The sequence below is a fragment of the Lepus europaeus genome, chromosome 1 (genome assembly GCF_033115175.1).
Source record: "Lepus europaeus isolate LE1 chromosome 1, mLepTim1.pri, whole genome shotgun sequence".
Lineage (NCBI taxonomy): Eukaryota > Metazoa > Chordata > Mammalia > Lagomorpha > Leporidae > Lepus > Lepus europaeus.
In genome coordinates this window covers 146,510,397-146,526,819 of record NC_084827.1, presented here as the reverse complement: position 1 = coordinate 146,526,819, position 16,423 = coordinate 146,510,397, and the positions used below count along the sequence as shown (strand labels likewise).

The 16,423-nt window shown below is 47.8% G+C and overlaps 1 protein-coding gene across 1 annotated transcript in view; it reads left to right on the top strand.

Annotated features, from left to right (window-relative positions):
• Positions 1 to 16,423, top strand: part of ICA1L (islet cell autoantigen 1 like) — a 50,625-nt gene that overhangs the window by 30,535 nt on the left and 3,667 nt on the right. The window contains exons 9-10 of the mRNA XM_062201433.1: positions 3,798 to 4,058; positions 8,307 to 8,393. Of these exons, the coding sequence (XP_062057417.1) occupies positions 3,798 to 4,058; positions 8,307 to 8,393 (348 nt within the window). The remainder of the gene's footprint in view (positions 1 to 3,797; positions 4,059 to 8,306; positions 8,394 to 16,423) is intronic.

The window sequence follows — 16,423 nt, the reverse complement described above, 5'->3', positions numbered from 1 at the left end:
AGGTGGTGGGTGGTGGGGCAGGCTCTAGGGTGAGCTGCACCCCGTGAGGTCGGGGCCATCCCCTTGTGGGATCTGGACGAATAGGGGGTGGTGTTGGAGGTGTTGTTGTAGAACCTGCACACCTGGTCCACTCACACAAAATACAGAAAGCCAATCCCTGCCATCAGGGTGGTGGAGAAAGGCGCAGAGAAGGAGCTGGGCCGCTATCGCTTAATTCCTGGGCTCCCAGAGCAGTTACGGGTGAAGGTTCTTAGAGACTGAAACTAGGGCTGAGAGGTGCGTGATCCACTCACGTCCAAGTTCCTGAATGGTCAGTGATGCTCATGACCTCTCTATGGTTGGGCGCTGACGCCGGGCTCTTTAGGGAATTTATGATGACCAGGTAGGTTGGTCTGGGGGTCATGTGCAGGTGGACCTGGAATTCCCCTAAACAAACCCCTGTGGCCAACACTGGCCATTAAGGTCCTATCTATTGGAGAAACAAATGGCTTCCTGGGTCCCATGATGAGAGCCTTGTGAGGCCAGTTGTAGTACTCTGTCAATTCCGTGAATCCCTTTTGGTAAAGGATAGACAAGGACACCTTGGGCTAAGGAAACAGAGAGGCTGGGAGGTGCTTTTACATTATAGGGGTTTGGCTTCAGTGCTACTTTGGGTGGAGTTTTCCACACAAGGGCTGGGATTTCCAGGAATTTGGTGACTGCTCAATTTCTGGCCTTTTTAGGAAGTCCCGGAAGTGTCATGGCATCAAGTGCGTGATGTGTGTGAGTCATGGTGATTTTACTATAATGATATTGTATTAGGCCATGGGCCACCACACGGATGCCATCAGCAGCCATGTTAGGTATTTCCAGCCAGCACTGGTTCTGGGTGGTGGCTTTGCTACAGTAGGGATTTTGGGTTGCTGACCACGGAATGAGTCTTAGAGGCACCCCTGGGGGAGGGAGGGTATGGTCGTGTATTTCCTCCAGCTCTTTTTCTGATCTTACCTATAACAGAGCTGGCAGCTGGAGCCAGGATTGAACCCAAATTTTCTTCTTTTTTAAATTTAACAATTTATTTTTACTTATTTGAAAGAGATACAGAGAGAAGTAGAGACAGAGAAAGGACTTCCCAAATGGCCACAATGGCCAGAGCTGAGCCGATCTGAAGCCAAGAAACTTCCTCCGGGCCTCCCTTGTGGGTGCAGGGGCCTGAGGACCTGGGCCGTCCTCCGCTGCTTTCCCCGGTGCATCAGCAGGGAGCTGTGTGGGAAGTGCAGCGGCTGGTGCTGCAGCCCAGGGCTGTAACCTGCTGTGCTACAGCAACGGCCCCAAACCCAAATATCCTGATGTGGAATGCTGCCATCTTAACCCACATCTTAACCACTAGGTCAGATTCCCACCCTCCCCCACCATCAGTGCTTCTGAGCATCCTTAGGCTTGACTTTCTCCATGCTGTGCTACAATGGAAGTTGGTTCCTCTGGGAAGAGAGCAGGAGCTGTGAGTTTTCTGTTTGCTTTGTTCCCCAAGGAGTCCCTGAACCAGGGCATGAACTGGGACTGGGGGCGATGGCATGCTTTTCTCTGAGTGACGTTGTTCCTCCAGGAGCTGTGAGCCAGTGAGAGAGGTGACAGTACACTGAGGCCTTCCCAGCCTGGCACTTCCTTCACGACTGCTACCTCAGTGGCAGGGTCAAGTGACCAAGGCCCAGAATCCTGAGTACACCATACCCGCCTTCCAGCGCATGAGTGCAGTCAGGGAGCCTCCACCTCGTTATACATTTTTAAAAATTTACTTGTTTTTGTTGAACATCGGAGAGGCTGACACACAGAGAGATCTCCCACCTGCTGCTTCACTCCCCAGATGCTCACAATGGCTAGGGGCTGGGCCAGTCTGATGCCAGGAGCCAGGAACTCAATCGGGCTCTCCCAGGTGGGCCATTATCGGCTGCCTCGCAGGGTGTGCGTTAGCGGGAAGCTGGACTGGAAGTGGAGGAGCTGGGACTCGCACCAGGCTTTCTGATATGGGGTGCAGGCGTCCCGAGGAGCTGCACCAGATGCCCTTCCCAGAGCATCTGCCACTGCAGTCACTTGGGACTCAGTCTCAGCAGCACGTGGTACGTGAGGACAGGATGTGAGGTGCTGGCAGCGAGCCACTCCGGGGGAAGTAGCCCTTGGCTGAGAGCCGAGAGGAGAGAGCCCTGTGTCGCCGGCTGCACAGGCTCAGGCGGCATTGCCACCTTGCTGTGTAGGGAGGAGGGAAGAAGGGAGCGGTTCTCAGTCCAAATACTGCAGGCGCTCACTGTGCCTCCTGGATTCTAGTAGATTTGCTGGCAAACGTTTCTTCATGTGCTGTATGTCATCGGGACTACTTCCAGACTTTAAATGCTTGTTTTCTCAAAAAAATAAATTTCACCTGTTACTTAGGGGTGCAGGTTCCTAGAGCTCCCCACTCTGTCATGCCAGAAGTCCCTGCCTTTCATTTTCACTGATAGCGGGGTTCTAGCACTAAGATTTTTCCTCTGTTCATTGCTGATTTATCATTATATTTCATAGAGTCTGTTTACTTTTCAACTAAAAATTTATGGATACAAAAGCCTTTTGGTTTTTGGTTTACTTGTTAAATTATTTTAGTTTCTTACATTGTAATCAGATCATGTCATTGATAATATTTCTACTTGAAGAACTCACTGATTTTTTTTGTCTTAGAATTGCCATTTTTTTTTGACAGGCAGAGTTAGACAGTGAGAGAGAGAGAGACAGAGAGAAAGGTCTTCCTTTTTTCCATTGGTTCACCCCCCAAATGGCCACTATGGCTGGCACGTTGCACCGATCTGAAGCCAGGAGCCAAGTTCTTCCTTCTGGTCTCCCATGGGGCGCAGGGCCCAAGCACTTGGGCCATCCTCCACTGCACTCCCAGGCCACAGCAGAGAGCTGGCCTGGAAGAGGGGCAACTGGGACAGAACCGGCGCCCCAACTGGGACTAGAACATAGGGTGCCGGCACCGGAGGCGGAGGATTAGCCTAGTGAGCCGTGGTGCTGGCCAGAATTGCCAATTTTTAATAAATTTTCAATGTGTGCTTGAGAAGCTTTTGTTTCTATTGTCAGGGTTTGTGACTATCCAAAATAACTACTTACTAATTATGCTGTTTAGATATTTTCTATTTTTTCTTTTGTCCTGGTGACCTGCTTTTTACTAGTATCTGTCTATCTATTTCCTAGCATCTCTGTCATTTCTGTCCATTGTTTTGGAGATTTTTTTTTTTAAGGATTTATTTATTTATTTGAAAGGCAGAGTTACAGAGAGGCAGAGGCAGAGGGAGAGAGAGGTCTTCCATCCGCTGGTTCACTCCCCAGATGGCCACAACAGCATGAGCTGTGCCAGTCTGAAGCCAGGAGCCAGGAGCTTCTTCTGGGTCTCCTGTGTAGGTGCAGGGGCCCAAGGACTTGGGCCATCTTCCACTGCTTTCCCAGGCCATAGCAGAGAGCTGGATCGGAAGAGGAGCAGCCAGGACTTGAACCAGCGCCCATATGGGATGCCTGCATGGCAGGCAGCGGCTTTACCTCCACGCCACAGCGCCAGCCCCTGTCCATTATTTTGTAAATAGATCTTCATAACTATTGTATCTTCATTGGGAAATATGGCCATTTTGATCTAAATCCTGTCCTAGAAACAATGTTCACATAAGTTTCCAATCAGTTTTGTTGTTCACTAACAATTATGTTACTGGAGTACAAAAACAAATTTTATTTGTCCTACATTCTACTCTCATTACCTTAAAAAGAAAAATAGCCTTTCTGTTTTTATTTTCACTAAGCAGTTGCAAAAGATCTGCCTGTGGATTCACTGGAAGGAGAAGATTTTGAGAAGGAATTCTCGTTCCTGAACAGCATCCTGAGCCCCAGCTCCTCGGGCACGGGTGAATCCCCCCCGGAGGGCCAGACGACCTCTGGGAGCCCCCGTGCCAGCCTCGCACCCCAGGAGTCTCCCGTGGGGCCCGAGCCTCTCGCTCACGCGTCTCAGTTCCTCCCCTCCCAGCTCTTTGACCTTGGCCTCCATGCTGCCGGAGCGTTCAACAGTGAGTATCTAGCAACACTTGGATGGACGGGCCTGATTTTATCCTGTGCGGGACAAGTGTGTGCTTGTTGATGCTGGGGTCAACAAGGAGTTCAATTTTAACTTCAATACTACTGGATCGAATCTGCTGTCATCAACCAACTGGGGAAAACCAAATATCATTGCCACTGGAATCTCTGCGCCAGCCTTAAACACGGGCTGCTTGCTGGCGCCTCCACCCAACCCCACGTTTTCTTCATTGACTTTCCCTGGTGTCTGGTTTAAAAACCTCCACCTGCTAGGTTCCCGAAACACTCGGGCCCCCTTCCTGTGGGCTCGGAGTTGACGAGAAGAGAAAGGGCATTTCCCAAGGCTGGTTCCGGGGCGGCCTCACGGCCAGGGACTGAGGGGAGAAGCCTGGGCCAGGGTTTCCCTCCCTCCGCTCCTCTGCTGTTCCAGCCTGTGTCCAACCCTGCACCTTGGAAGCCTTGTTGTTCCCCACACCCACGTCGCTCACTGAGTCCCGTGAGTTCTGTTTGTGAAACGCGGCTTCCGTGCCTGTTCCTCCTCTCCGCCGCCACACCCGGAGCCGTCAGGCCCTCAGTGGGCGTCCTGGGTTGCTGCGAGAGAGCTCCTAACGGGGCTCCAGTGCCCAGTCCAGCCTCCGCTCTGCCTCCCGAGTTCTGTCTCCAAGAAGCAGATCCTGAAGTCAGCCCCTTGCTTACATGTTTAAAAAAACGAAGCACCGTGGGCTCCAGGATAAAGCCTGCCAGGCCGGCCTGTCCGCCCTTCCCTGGCTGTCCAGTGCTCAGATCCTGCAGAGGTGTCTCTGTTGAGTGGCTTTCGCTTGCCATGTGCCCTGCTGGAGCCCCAGTGCCAAATTCCCAGTGGTGCGTGCTCCGGGACTGCCAGTCCTTGAAGCCTCCCCCAGTGCCTCCCAGCGACCGGGCCTTCTCTTCTGGCCTTGCCCAGATCTGCGGCTCATCTGCTTTCATGGCTGTTACAGTCCTGGTTTATCCTGCCTGTATCCCTGCCCTGCGTCCCCTAGATTTTAACCTCTGAAAATGCCTTTTTGGCACACAGCAGTATCTCAGTGCACGATAGCTCTGTAGTACGTGCGTGCTTTGTCTGCAAGCATGCCAACGCCATGATCTGTGCGGTGATTCATCTTTGTGCTTCCATGACAGCAACATAAAGTTGACTCAGTAAATAAATATCAGTTAAATAATCAGCCAGATTTGTTGAAGAGCTTAAAAGAATGGACAGTAGTATTTAATAGAGGCACCCCATTTAGGATCATTCAGCTGTTTTGCTATGGTGAAATTTTAGAAAACACTTATTCTTTTTTTTTTTTTTTTAATTATTTTATTTGAAAGCAGAGTTACAAAGGGAGGGAGGGAGGAAAGGAGGGAGGGGAAGAGAGGTACAGAGAGATCTTCCATCTGCTGGTTTATTCACCAAATGCCCACCACAGCCAGGGCTGGGCCAGGCCAAAGCCAGGAGCCTGGAACTCCTTCCAGGTCTCCTACATGGGTACAAGGATCCAAGCACTTGGGCCATCTTGGCTGCTTCCCAAGGCACGTTAGCAGGGAGCTAGATCAGAAGTGCGGCCGCCAGGACTCAAACCAGTGCCCAAAGGGGATGCCAGTATTGCAGGCAGTGGCTTAACCCACTGCACCCCACACTGACCCGGAAGACACTTACTCCGTATTTAGCATATCAGTAATGCAGTAGTTACAAAGATTTACAAATGGATCCGTTTTCCACTCTGAATTACTTCTTTCTCCTTAACTGGCTCCATGTCCACCAGCACTGGGCCTCCTCAGTTTCTGGCAGTACAGTATCCACAGGATTTTTTTCACCACTCAGGCCCCTGCCTGCAGGATACTCACTTTAAGAGCCGAGGCACGTTGGAACCCAGTGTGTGAGTGGCTGGCTGAGGGCTGTCAGGCAGCGTAAACAGTTGAGAGGGATCCAAAATCTGTCGGCCTGCCTCCTAGTACAGGGCCGGGCTCCACAGGCCTTTCCTCTGTGTCCACCCTTTTGTCCTGTGACAGAGACCAGAAAAGTGAGCTGCCTTAAGAGTCAAAAGATCTGCATTCCAGGAACCCATGTGCGTAGTCTGCAACAAGAGAACAGACTAATGTATAAACGAGAGAGGTTCATTCTGCTCATGGTTCTGGATGCGGGGAGCCCATGAGCTCGGCTCCCAGCCTTTGGACTGCGTCATCCATGGCCAAAGGTAGCCGGCAAGCAAGCACTGGAAAGGCTGGGGGCTGAACATGCCTCGGGTCAGGGTCCTGCCGTCACAGCAGCAGTCTGTGACCTGGGCCTCCCGCCAAGTCCCGCCCTTCACACGGCCAAGATGGCAAATGCATTTCACCCTGGGTTTGGAGGGGACATTCAAACCAGGGCACCAATGGTACCGGGGCCTCAGACGCCCTCTTCTATATGAGGAGAGGGTTACACAGGATGATCTAAGTTCCTTTCTAGTGCTGTGTCTTAATTATGGCATAAATGGTTTTTCACGTGTTCCCATAATGACCGTTTCTTTATATACTGTTTTGTCATGTATATACTACACTCTACTTAATTCCTCCTTTATTATTTCTACTTGTTCATTATTACAGATAATGCTGCTATAAACATCATCATCATGCATGTACTTTCTGCTTTGGTTAAATTATTTTCTTGAGATAAACTTCTAGGAATGAGATTACCAAGTCCAAGGATACAAACATAGGTTCCAGTACTTTAATTCTCAGGCCTTTTCCTGACTCCTTAGCCCTTCTCTTTCTATATTTCTCCATTTGCATCTGCTTTGTTTTTTGAAAAGGACACAATTTCAGTTTCAAAATCTATTTTTGAGATCTTAGTGAAAATAAGAATGGGAATAGGAGAGGTAAGAAGATGGGTGGAGGGGAGGGTGGCAGGGTGGGAAGAATCACTGTGTTCCTAAAATTGTATATATGAAATGCATGAAGTTTGTATACCTTAAATAAAAGGTTTCTAAGTAAAAAAATAAATTTAAGCCAGCGCCATGGCTCAATAGGCTAATCCTCCGCCTGCGGCGCCGGCACACCGGGTTCTAGTCCTGGTCAGGGCGCCGGATTCTGTCCCGGTTGCCCCTCTTCCAGGCCAGCTCTCTGCTATGGCCCGGGAGTGCAGTGGAGGATGGCCCAAGTGCTTGGGCCCTGCACCCGCATGGGAGACCAGGAGAAGCACCTGGCTCCTGGCCTCGGCGACCATTGGAGGGTGAACCAACAGCAAAAGGAAGACCTTTCTCTCTGTCTCTCTCTCTCTCACTATCCACTCTGACTGTCAAAATAAATAAATAAATAAATAAATTTAAAAATAAATATTTTCATTTTTATTTGAAAGGCAGAAACATATGCACACACAGATCTTCTATTCATTGGTTCACTTTTCAAATGCCTACAATAGCCAGGGCTGAACCAGGACAAAGCCAAGAGTCTGAAACTCCATCCAGGTCTCCCTCGTGGGTGGCAAGAACCCAAGTACTTGAGCCATCACCTGCTGCTTTCTCAGGTGCACCTTAGCAGGAAGCTAAATTGGAAGCAGAGGTGGGGCTCAACCAACCACTGGATATGGTATGTAGGCATCGCAAGTGGCATCTTAACTACTGCTCTAAACACCTGCCCCTGCAATTTTTTTTTTTTTTTTTGACAGGCAGAGTGGACAGTGAGAGAGAGACAGAGAGAAAGGTCTTCCTTTTGCTGTTGGTTCACCCTCCAATGGCCGCGGTTGGCGTGCTGTGGCCGGCGTACCGCGCTAATCCGATGGCAGGAGCCAGGTGCTTCTCCTGGTCTCCCATACAGGTGCAGGGCCCAAGCATTTGGGTCACCCCTCCACTGCACTCCCGGGCCATAACAGAGAGCTGGCCTGGAAGAGGGGCAACCGGGACAGAATCCGGCGCCCCGACCAGGACTAGAACCCGGTGTGCTGGCGCCGCAAGGCGGAGGATTAGCCTATTGAGCCGCGGCGCCAGCTATTTTTCTTTTTAATATTTATTGCAAAGGCACTCTGAAAAATATACCAAACTCTAATCTCTTACTGGGATAAAACTTAATGACTGAATAAAACACATAAATATACATTTTCAGATGAATATTTCAGATGAAATTTCAGATAAATTCTTGTATACTACAGAATCAAAGACCGCAGGACTGATGTTTTTACATTTTCTTGTTTTCCTGGTGCTACTTCTTATCTGATTAACAATGGATAACTTTTACTTCCCTTTCCCAAGGCTGGGTCCAAGAGCGATCAGAACTTCCTCTTTTACACAGTGATAACCAGCCAGTGCCTTCACAGAGTCCAAAGAAATTAACAAGATGTAAGTATTTATTTACTTAATATATTTTTTAAAGATTATTTATTTGAAAGGTAGAGTTTTTACACACACACACACACAGAGAGACAGAGAGAGACAGAGAGAGAATCTTCCATCCACTAGTTCACTCCTTAAATGGCCACAACAGCCAGCAATAGGCCAGGCCGAAGTCAGAAACCTGGAACTCCATCTGGGTCTCTGACATGGGTGCAGGGGCCCAAGTCCTCGGGCCACCTTCTGCTGCTTTCGAGGCACATTAGTAGGGAGCTGGATCAGAAGTGGAGCAGCCAGGACTCCAAGTGGCGCTCCCATGGGATGCTGGCACTTCAGGCTGCGGCTTAACCCACTGTGCCACAACACCAACCCCATATTTATTTACATTCTTTGCCATCACATTGAGGATCTATTTTACCTAATCACAGTATGGTGATGAAAATCAGAAACTGAACATTGCATAGTCCCATTATCTAATCTGTAGATCCTCAGACTTTGTTGGTTATCCCCCCAATGCCTTTTATAACAAGAGAGAGACTGCTGTTTCCGTTTCTGCCAGGCCAGGATGCAGCCCAGGGTCACACGCTGCATTTGGCAGCCAAGCCCTTTGACCTTGGAGTCATTCCCCAGTCTGACTCGCAGGATGCTGACTTCTTCGCAGTGTGCAGGTCACTTGTTTTGAGGGCCACCCCTTGATTGTGTTTCTCCGACTTCTCGTAATTCGGTGCAGGCTGCGTGTGCCTTGGCGGGGCTGGCCACGCAGAAATGTCAGTTGTACCAGGATGTCCTGATGCGTATTATGTCCCACTGCTGGGGTGTCTGACCGTTTGGCTAAGGTGGTGTTTTCCTCACTAATTCAGCATCAATTAATACTTCTTTCATGAAACATTGCTATGGTTGTTGACAAAAGTGATTATCTATTTCCTCATTCCTCCTACATTTATACATTAGCATTCTGCTATATGGACAAGCTTCTCCTTGTCCCCATTTATTTATTCATCGCTATCACTGTAGATTCCTGGAATCTGATTTTTTTCCTTCCAGTATTTTGAGGTAAGTCAATAAGGGACTCTCTAGGGCTAGAGGTTTAGCCTCATGGTTAAAATGCGCACACCCTACCTAACTTTGCATGGCTTCCATTCCTGGCTCCAGCTCCTAACTCCAGATCCTACTGAGGCAGCAGTTACGGCTCAAGGAGTGGATTCCTCCCACAAGAGTCGGTAGCCTGGAGTGTGTCCGCAGCTCTTGGCCATGGCCCAGCCCAGTCCTAGCTACTTGCAGGCATTTGGGAAGTGAACCAGCAGATGGGTGCTCCCCCCTTTCTTTCAAATAAATTTACAAAAATGAATCCAAGCAAATCAGAAGTTCACACTGGCAGATTGAGAACAAGAGCCATTCCTAAGGGATTTAGACTATATATATATATATATATATATATATATATATATATATATATATATATATAAAAGATTTTTTTTTTTTGACAGGGAGAGTGGACAATGAGAGAGAGACAGAGAGAAAGGTCTTCCTTTTGCTGTTGGTTCACCCTCCAATGGCCGCCGCGGTAGGCGCGCTGTGGCTGGCGCACCGCGCTGATCTGATGGCAGGAGCCAGGTGCTTCTCCTGGTCTCCCATGGGGTGCAGGGCCCAAGCACTTGGGCCATCCTCCATTGCACTCCCTGGCCACAGCAGAGAGCTGGCCTGGAAGAGGGGCAACCGGGACAGGATCGGTGCCCCGACCGGGACTAGAACCCGGTGTGCCGGCGCTGCAAGGCGGAGGATTAGCCTAGTGAGCCATGGCGCCGGCCTACTTATATTTTCTTTTTTAAAAATCAGCTAAAATTAAGTTTGTACTTAATAATTTAAACTTGAGACTATAAAGTAAGTAAATTTCAGAAGTGAATACATAAAAGCAGGTGATTTGGGAAGGGTGCTATTTACCTATAATCTTTGAGGCTGATTTTGGGAGGAAAAATAGGGGGAAAAAAGAAAGCTACAATAAAACTAAACCAAAATTCTGAGCAACTTTAAAATTCATTTGGTTCTGCCCTTCACCAGGCATCAAGGAAAGACGAATTAAAAGCAAAATGCGACACTAATACCCACCTCCCAGAAGGGCTAAAATGAAGGTGGAGTGCAGAGAGTGAATATATTTCACACGTTGACAGGGATGTGGGAGGACCAGAAACTCATACATCACTTGTGGGAGTGTAAATTGGTAGTAACATTTGGAGCTGTTACCCAGTTTGTACTAAAAGTGAACATCTGTATACCCATAAGTGAGCAAGCAGTTCCACTTCTAAGTACACACCTAGCAGAACAGCTCAGAACATGGTTTCTACCAGTGTTCCATGGCGGGGTTGGGTGGGGGGGGCTGTGAGCAACCATTGGAAGGGCTTATTCAGTAAGAGGACCTTCTAGAGAATGGTCAGCTTCTATTTATTTAGTTTCTTTCTTTCTTTATATGAAAGGCCAAGTGACAGAGGGAAAGAGAGAGACACATCTGCCATCTACTCATTCACTCCTGAAGTGCCCACAATAGTCAGGGCTGGATCAGGCTAAAGCCAGGAGCCAGGAATTCCATCTGGGTCTCCACGTGAGTGGCAGGGACCCAAGCATGTGACCATTATTTGCTGCCTCCCAGGCACTCCTGATATGGGACATGGGCACCCCAAGCTGCAGCTTAATCCACTCTGCCACAGTAGTGCCGTGGCCATGTTCCTGATGCTGGTATCTTCTATGCACACCTTCACTTCGTGAAAGTTAATTTCAGGTATTTGGCCTCTTTTTCTTTATGTGTATCTCACAAAATTCAGTTTCTATTTGCTGTCCTCTAAGTCTCTCTGGAAGTCGTCAAAGTACACACAAAGAGAACCTCATTTAGAAACTGTAACAAAGATCTTCATTTTACATTGAGACTCATGAGAACAGAACCATTCCACAATTTGCATAATGCTGTACAATTTTTACATCCTCATTAGAGCCCCTCAGCCACCTGTCCTGGTTGATGTTTGGCATATTATTTTATCTTTTTTTCTGATTTTTTATGTTACTGTAATATTAATACAGAGAACAGAGTCAATATAGTTCATAGAGACAATTCTAAGAATATAATGATATTCCCTTACCTCCCCTCTCGTTTTTTTTTTTTTTTTAAAGATTTTTAAAATTTATTTGAAAGGCAGAGTTAGAGAAAGAGAGAAAAACAGAGATTGGTCTTCCATCTGCTGATTCACTCCCCAAATGGCCACAATTGCTTGGGCTCGGCCAGGCCAAAGCCAGAAGCTTGGGTCCCTGCCACCCACGTGGGAGAGCCGGATGAAGCTCCTGGCTGCTTTCCCAGGCCATTAGCAGGGAGCTAGATGGGAAGTAGAGCAGTGAGGACTTGAACCAGTGACCGTGTGGGATGCTGGCATCACAGGCAGTGGCCTAATCCACTGTGCCACAGTGCCAGCCCCTCTGTTTTAGTTTTTGAGATAACATACTTTTAATTAAAATTACAATCAAGGGCTTAATGCTGCACTAAGTAAAGAGATCAACAAGAAAAAAGACGTGAGTTGAGTGGTAATCTAGGCCAGGGCCATACACAGCAATGAAGTGGAAAGATATACAGTATACCCGTATACTGTAAGTTTTAAAATAATCACAGATCATTAAAACTTTAGTAGGACAACATTCCTAACCACTGGTATAAAAAGAAGTTTGACAAAACTATATTTGCAGTAATACTGATACACACAGGTATTTTTTTTCTTTTCAAATCTTAACTCCCACGTACAAGGGAGAACACGTGGTATTTCTTTCTGTATCCAGCTTATTTCACTCAACATGACATCCTCCAATTGCGTCCATTTTAAGCAAATGGTAGAATTTTATTTTTTAATAGCTGAATAGTATTTCATTGTGAATATATACCACATTTTCTTTATCCATTCACCTGATGAAGGACACCCCGGTTGATTCCATATTTTGGCTACTGTGAGCAGTGCTGATACGAGCATGGTGGTGCAGGTGTCTCTGATACATTATATTCAAGTCTTTTGGGTCTATACCCAGTAGTGGGTTGCTGGCTCATGTGGCAAGTCTATTTCTAGTTTTTTAAGAAATCTCCACACTGTTTTGCACAGTGGCTGCACTAATTTGCAGTCCCACCAACACCAACAGTGTGTAAGTGTTCCCCGTGGAACATCCTCTCTAGCGTTTGTTTCTCTTTTTGGATTTTAGCCATTCTCATGGGAGTGAAGTGATACCTACATTGTGGTTTTGATTTGCACTTTCCTGGTGGCTAATGATGTTGAGCAGTATCTATTTTTTTATTTGAAAGAGTTACAGAGAAAGCGAGACAGATACAGATCTTGCATCCACTGGTTCACTCCCCAGATGGCCACAATAGCCAGGGCTGGGCCAGGCTGAAGCGAGCTTCATCCAGGTCTCCTGTGTGGGTGGCAGGGGCCCAAGAACTTGGACCATCTTTGCTGCTTTTCCCAGCCCATTACCAGGAAGCTGGATTAGAAGTGGAGCAGCTGGGACTCGAACCCAGTGCCCTATGGGATGCTGGCATTGTAGGCAGCACCTTTACCCACTATTACACAATGCCAGACTCCATTTTTTTTTTCTTATTTTTGTTGGTCATATATATTTCTTTTTTTCCTTTTTTTTTTTTTTTTTGACAGGCAGAGTGGACAGTGAGAGAGACAGAGAGAAAGGTCTTCCTTTTTCCGTTGGTTCACCCTCCAATGGGAGCCAGATGCTTCTCCTGGTCTCCCTTGTGGGTGCAGGGCCCAAGCACTTGGGCCATCCTCCACTGCTATCCCGGGCCATAGCAGAGAGCTGGACTGGAAGAGGAGCAACCGGGACTAGAACCCAGGGTGCCAGCCGCAGGTGGAGGATTAGCCTAGTGAGCCGCAGGGCCAGCCAGTATTTCTTCTTTTGAGAACTGCCTATTGAGGTCTCTTGCCCATTTCTTAATTTTTTTTGTTGTTGAGTTTTTAAAGTTGCTGATATCTTCAGGATCTTAATCCTTTGTTGGATAGGTAGCCTGCAAATATTTTTCCCATTCTGTTGGCTGTCTCTGTACTCTAGTAATCATTTCCTTTGTTGTGCAGAAACTTCTGAGTTTGACACAATCCCAATTGTTTAGTTTCGCATTTGTTGCCTGTACTTTGGGGGTCTTACCCATGAAGTCATCACCTACATCAACGTCTTAGAGCGTTTCCCCTGCATTTTCTTCCAGCAGCTTCTGTCTCAGGTATTAGATTTGCATCTTTGATCCATCTTGATTTGATTTTCACATATGGTGAGAAATATTCCAGCATAACTATTAATGGCCACCTCCTAGTCTTTTAAAAATTTAATTGAACATATTTATGGGGTACAGTGTGATAATTTGATACATGTATTCCATGTGTAATGATCAAGTAATAGTTAGAATTTCCATCGTAAACATGTTTAAAACAATTTTTGATAGATCCTGAATAATTGTACACATTTATGGGGCATAGTGTTACAATCCAACACATGCATACCTTGTGCACTGATAAAATCAAGGTGATTACGATTTCCCTCCCCTTATACTCTGTGTTTGGAGCCTTTGACCTCCTCTCTTCTACTTATTCATAAAATATATAATAGGTTATGCTCATTCCCTTTGGATCTTTACTGACAGGATAGGTGGATCATATGGTAGATGCATTTCTGGTTTTTGAAGAACCATCATTTTATTCTCTGTAATGGCTAAACTCATTTATATTCCCGCAAGTAGTGTGCAAGAGTTACCTTTCTCCACATTGTTGTCAGCATTTGTCATGTTTTATCTTTTTGGTAATGGCTGTTCTAACTGGAAATAATTCAGTGTGGTTTTGATTGGTATTCCCCGGAATCCTAGTGATGGTGAACATTTTCTCATAAATTTGTTGGCCATTTCAGTTTCTCCTATTGAGAAAGATCTACTTATATTATCTGCCTACTTTTAAATTGCTTTCTGTTGTTGAGTTTTGAATTCAAGATTTTCTACGTATTAATCTTGTCAGATGACGAACTTTTTCTCCCATTCTGTAGTTTGTTTCCACTCTCTTGTGTCCTCTGCCGTGCAGAAGCTTTTATTTTGATATAACCCCATTTGTCTTTTTGTTGCCTAAGCTTTTGGAATCTCATGCCCCCAAATTTCTTGCGACATGTTTCTCGTGTGTGTGTGTGATTTCTGTGTGCTTTGGGTCTTCCAATTAGGTCTTTGATCCATTATGAATTGATTTTTGTACAGGGTGAGAGGTGGGGTCAAGGCTCATTCTTCATTCATTCCAGTTTCCCCAACAGACCTTAAGAGCCCAGGAAACACACAAAAATGGACAAACGGGATCTCATCAAATTAAACAACTTCTGCACAGCAAAGGAAAGACTCGGCAGAGTAGAAGGCCAACCTGCAGAATGGGAGAAGCCATCTGCAGCTGGGGCATCTGCCAAGGGGTTAACAGTGGGGAACATGCAGCCTGCCAGGTCCAGCGCAGCACAGCCCTGTCGCTATGGGCTACCTGCTGCTCACACGGACTTACCCCCTCAGGCCAAGCAGCCAAACACAGGCAGTGCTGGCAGAGGACATGCCCAGTCAGCTAGGCCCACCCATCTCCACCTGGCACCGGAGCAAGTCTTAGGGGCTCCATCCACAGGCACGAGCCAGAGGCGCAGGGACTGTGCTCACCTTGGTACCCGACTCTTAATTGGCTGCAGTCTTTTTCTTGCTGTCCACCCATGGTTGGTGGCGGTGAAGGCAGTGCCCCGGCTGCCCAGGTAGACACTAAGCCAGCTTGCACTTGAGAACCCTGCACTCCTGTCTTGCAGGTGTATACCAGGTTGATGCAGGCTGAAACGGGAGTCCGAACTCCAGAGTGCATGGCAGGTCTCTGACGCTGGAGCCGGTCTAGGGGCTGCACCTGTGAGTGCTGCTCTGGGCATGGGGACCTCTGAGCTTTGGTGCTGGGCCTCACCACGGCAGATCCAGCAGAGCTCCAAGGCACAGTCCTCAGCTCACTCTCGTAGCCCACTCCTTGGCAGCTGGAGTCTCACCCTGCTCTTCCGGAGGTCGGCAGTGGTAGGACAGGCCGTCCTGTAGCTGCTTGGCCAAGGTGTCAAGGGCTCAGTCTGCGAGGTGTTGGCCTGGGGGCAGGGGGCCCTGTCCGAACTTGAGCGTCACCAGAGTAAGCCCATACCAGGGTTCAAGTCTGTGCTTGATTCCTGACCTGGCAATTTGGCCTTGCAGCTTTTAGAATGCTGGCGTCGTGACTTCATTTTGACAGCCTGAGTATAAGGTGTCGCAGTGAGGCTCTTTCTGGGCCACGAGTACTTGGGGTAGCCCGGGCCTCCTGTGCCTGGATGTCCATGCTACTCCTGAGATTGGAGAAGTAGTCAGCTGTTATTTCGTAAGTTTTCTATGTCTTTCACCTTTTCTTTGCCTTCTAGAATTCCCAAAACTCAAATATTTGTCACTTAATGGTGTCTCCAAAGTTTCACTTTCATTAAACACTTTTTCCCGTTTTTGTCTGACTAGGTTACATAAAAAGATCCATCTTCAAATTCGGATATTCTTTTTTTTTTTTTTTTTTTGACAGGCAGAGTGGACAGTGAGAGAGAGAGACAGAGAGAAAGGTCTTCCTTTTTGCCGTTGGTTCACCCTCCAGTGGCCGCCGCGGCTGGCGCGCTGCGGCCGGCGCACCGCGCTGATCCGATGGCAGGAGCCAGGTGCTTCTCCTGGTCTCCCATGGGGTGCAGGGCCCAAGCACTTGGGCCATCCTCCACTGCACTCCCTGGCCACAGCAGAGAGCTGGCCTGGAAGAGGGGCAACCGGGACAGGATTGGTGCCCCGACCGGGACTAGAACCCGGTGTGCCAGTGCCGCAAGGGGAGGATTAGCCTACTGAGCCGCGGCACCGGCTCAGTTCACTTCTAACATTTCCTCCTAGATTTCCTTGCTCACGGCATGCCGTTTTCCTGATTTTGTTAGGCTGTTTCGGTCTGCTGTCGCACCGAGTTTCCGTCCACTCGCTCTTT